At 37.5% G+C, this 3,994-nt stretch overlaps 1 protein-coding gene across 1 annotated transcript in view; it reads left to right on the forward strand.

The window, feature by feature from the left end:
- LOC119424955 (ephrin-A5b-like) overlaps positions 1 to 3,393 on the forward strand; it is a 93,873-nt gene extending 90,480 nt beyond the window's left edge. Inside the window, exons 3-5 of the mRNA XM_037692476.1 lie at positions 942 to 1,007; positions 1,095 to 1,175; positions 2,585 to 3,393. Of these exons, the coding sequence (XP_037548404.1) occupies positions 942 to 1,007; positions 1,095 to 1,175; positions 2,585 to 2,709 (272 nt within the window). The 3' untranslated portion in view covers positions 2,710 to 3,393. The remainder of the gene's footprint in view (positions 1 to 941; positions 1,008 to 1,094; positions 1,176 to 2,584) is intronic.
- The last annotated feature ends 601 nt before the right edge of the window (positions 3,394 to 3,994 follow it).

The following is a 3,994-nucleotide window of genomic DNA, read 5'->3' on the forward strand; positions in this document are numbered from 1 at the left end:
CCACCAATACATTGATTTAACCACCAATACATTGATTTAACCACCAATAGATTGGATTTACTAATTAGTTTGTTGGATTTAAACTATAAAATGTTGGATTCAACCACTAAGATACTGGATCTAACAATATATATGTTTGATGTAATTATCAGTGCAATAGTTTTTACTACGAATAAGTTTGTTTTTATCATCAAAGTGTTTATTTTAACCATCGATATGTTCATTTTAAACACCAATACTTTGGTTTTAACCTCACATGCATCAAATTTAAACACCAATAAGTTGAATTTTTCACCATTACCTTGTATTTACCAACCGTTGCACAACATTTAAATGTCGTTACTCTTGTTTTAACCACAATACGGTGGTTTTAAACCATCAGCGGGAGTACTTTAATCACGGATACGTTGAATTTGACCATAAATATGTCAAGACGTTGGTTTTAATGATCGATACTTCTGTTTTTAAATTGGTAATTAAGAATCTACACAAAACAAAATGCAGAAACTGGATGAAGGTGGATGGATGGACTTTACAGATAATGTGCTGTTTTTTGTATTTCCAAACCATTTAATTCACATTAAACGTTTGTTCCTAAATCTTAAACATGGAAAAAATATCCACAGAAAATTCTTCCAATGTTCAGTCTGGAAACTGAAGACGGTTTCATCAAGTTTTAAGTGTAAAAGTGCACCAGTCCTAACAAAAGGTTGGATAAAATATCCTGAAAACTTGAAATAATTAAATTCTTTAACGCTGGTCGTGTTTCGTGTCAAATTGAGTACAAGTACAGTAATCGTGGTGACATTTGAAGTGACATTTTACTGACATTTTAATGATCACACGGCTCTAAATTGGCTCCCAGGAGGACTTTTATTGTGAAAAATCAGACTTGATGTTTGTGAAATGTCGTGATTTAACCGTGTCGTGTTTTTCCACAGCGTCCGTCACCGACGTCCGAGGGAGACGGAACTGCCTTCGACTCAAAGTCTTCGTCAGACCGCAGAGTGAGCCACGTTTGTGTTTGTTCTGCTGAGATCAGACACGACCTCTGACCCCGTCTAATCGTCCAATCTGCTCTTTGTTTTCCAAAGACAATTGTGTGAAAAGCTCGGGGGGCGCGCAGGAAGGCGTCGAGTTTGACGAACACAGCAACAACTCCATCGAACCCAGAGGTGGGTGACGTTTTACGCTTGAAAACTTTGTCTTTTGGAGAATATTCAGTCTGAACAGATTGTTTTTGGTTCAAACGTCCCCAAAACAAAATCTTCTCATACATCTTTTATGAATCTATTAAAAAAATGTTTTAATTTGAAGAATCCCTTAAAATCACAACTATTAATGTCTCACGACTAAATGCTCAGTTTGTCTAAAGCCCACATACATTTTATTTATACATTTATCCCTGTTCACATCTAATCATCAGCTCTATTACCTAAAATATGATCTGATGAACAGATTTTTATTATTTGATAAAACAAAACATGTCAGGAGTTATGATTATCATTATCCATTTGTCAATAATAACAAGTAAATAAATCTACGGACATAAAAAAAAAAGCTACATTTAACAAATAAATACTTGTTAAATTAGTAATTAGTCAACACATTATTCAATACAACACGTGATTTGAATTTTTTGTTCATTAAATGTCATGGTTTCACTATTTAAGTTTTTTTTTTCACCTTATTTGTCTTTTAGCCCCGCCCATCAGTTTGTAGGCGGGGCTAGCTAATAAGATTTTGAAACATGGCAACTGTTTTAATGAGCTAGTAGAATTTCTAAATGAATACGCTGAGACAATCAAGCAGACTGTATGGAAGACGATCAGTGCCACAGATTTAAAAAAAAAAAAAATCAGAAGTCTGATTTATTTATTTATTTTTTTACTGTGGCACTGATCGTCTTCCATACAGGCACAAACGACAATAAGAAATTGGTGTGGGAGCAACTAAAAGCAAATTCAGACAGTTTGTTTCAATAAACACTAAAAGTTTAAATTATTTTATATCAGCCTCGCGTACAGAAACCATAAAATAAACATTAAACCTGTTTTACCTTTAACTATTGACCACATTCAAACAACTGACTTTATATTTAATACATTATTTATGTTTTTCACTTTTGATTTAATTAAATTTTGCCCCATTGGAGTAAATGTTTGTTTATTGGATCTGTTTCTGGTTTGAATAATTTCTGTAATTATAATAAAATAATTATTAAATTAAGGATTGAATTGTGGCGCTTGCAGCCCTCCATACACACCTGTTCAACATCGATTAATTACCAAATGATTCAGATATTTATCATTCCTCTAATTATGGGTTTAATTTAGGAAATAATTAAATGTTTTTAAGATCTAACTGACTTTTTTTTTTAATCTGACGGAATAAATAAAAGAAAAATAAAGTTATTTTGTTGCATGTTTGCAAATATTTTCAGCAAAAGACAATAAATCTTGTTGGCCTTGGTGTTCAGATTATATTGTTTGTTAAATAATGAGACAAATATATTGTTGTTAGACGGTAAACAAAAGGAACAAGCAGTTTTTGTTTGTTTATTTTCTGTTTGTTTCCGTCTCAGATGGAATCGGTCACGAGTCTCCAGAACCGTCCAGGAGAGACGTGAACTCGGCCGCCCGGCGCCGGATTTCCGTCCTGACGCTCAGCTCCGCCCTCATGCTCCTGGCGGCCATCTTGTCGTTATAGCGACCATCGAGTTCCCCCGCAGGAACGGACCGTCCTGATTGGACCACATGTTGCTTCAACCCTGAAGGAGCACTTTTTTAAAAAAAATCAACCAAACACTCCGACGAACGGTTCTGAGCAGATCGGACTTCGGCAGCGAAGCCTTTGTTGTCTTTTTTTTTTTTTTTACACCAGTTTGATGCGAGGCCCGTGGGACGGTTTGTTCCCCGCTCGCCTCAGACGTTACGCTTGTTTTTGATGAAGAGGATTTTTTTAATTTTTACTAATTTACTCACGACGATCGCAGCGTGAACGCTCGTTAGCTTGATTAGCTCAGCTCCGGTAAAAAAAAAAAAAAACTTTACTAACTGGCCTTCGAGGAAACGCCACAAATCGCTCGGAGGACCTGGCGGCGACTCGTTAAAAACCGAGGAGGAACAGGAAGTGGTCCGCCGCTGCGAGCACGAGGCTGTGGCGACTTCCTCTCAGGTCAAACAGGAAGTGACATCACAGAGTTACGGACGGAGAGTCGGCGGCGCTCAGACTTCAGGGTTTGGACGTTTTAAGACATTAATACTTTTGACTTTTCTTTAATGGTAATTGTTGCAGCCATCACGGTGTACAGTAAAATATTTGAACGGAAAATGTTCGTTTTCTTATTTATTGTGACGTCTTTGTGCTTTTTTCCTGCTTTAGTCTGAACGCACGAGAGAACGGCAGTGAACCATCACAGCTCGTTGCTCACATTTTATAACGTTTTTCTCTTTGAGTCCAGAAAAAAGGAAACGGAGTTCTGGTGTTTGTCACAAACGTAGTTTTGCTGTTTCACTGATGGATTCTGTGATTTTTAAACACTTCTGTAAATACGGTGCGCGTTCAGGGACGTCGACGCTTAACGCACGATGGACGAATGTTTTTATTTTATTTTGAGAGAAAGTCCTGTTTTAATAAAGTCAGTCTGTGGAAGAGCGGCTGTTAGACGTGCACGTTGGCTCGCCGGGGTCACTTTCTCTGTTTGATGTTGTGTGAAGTGGCGTCTGGACCCAAAATACTCCGGGGGGGGGGAGGATCCGGACACCTCGGTTATTTCTGGAATGAAAAACTGACCGCCGGGGGAGGAGGACTCGAGCTGGACCTCTGCAAACGGAGACCAGAAGAAAAACACGAAGTGCACGTTTTGTTTTACTGTTGACCTTTAAAGACCCAAAACTTTCTGCTTCAGCTGCAAACTGCAGCGCTCAAGCCACCGAAGGTTGAAAATCATATTTTAACTGTAATAATGAGAAAATAATCAATACAAAAACTA

The sequence above is a fragment of the Nematolebias whitei genome, chromosome 18 (genome assembly GCF_014905685.2).
Source record: "Nematolebias whitei isolate Nwh7 chromosome 18, NemWhi1, whole genome shotgun sequence".
Lineage (NCBI taxonomy): Eukaryota > Metazoa > Chordata > Actinopteri > Cyprinodontiformes > Rivulidae > Nematolebias > Nematolebias whitei.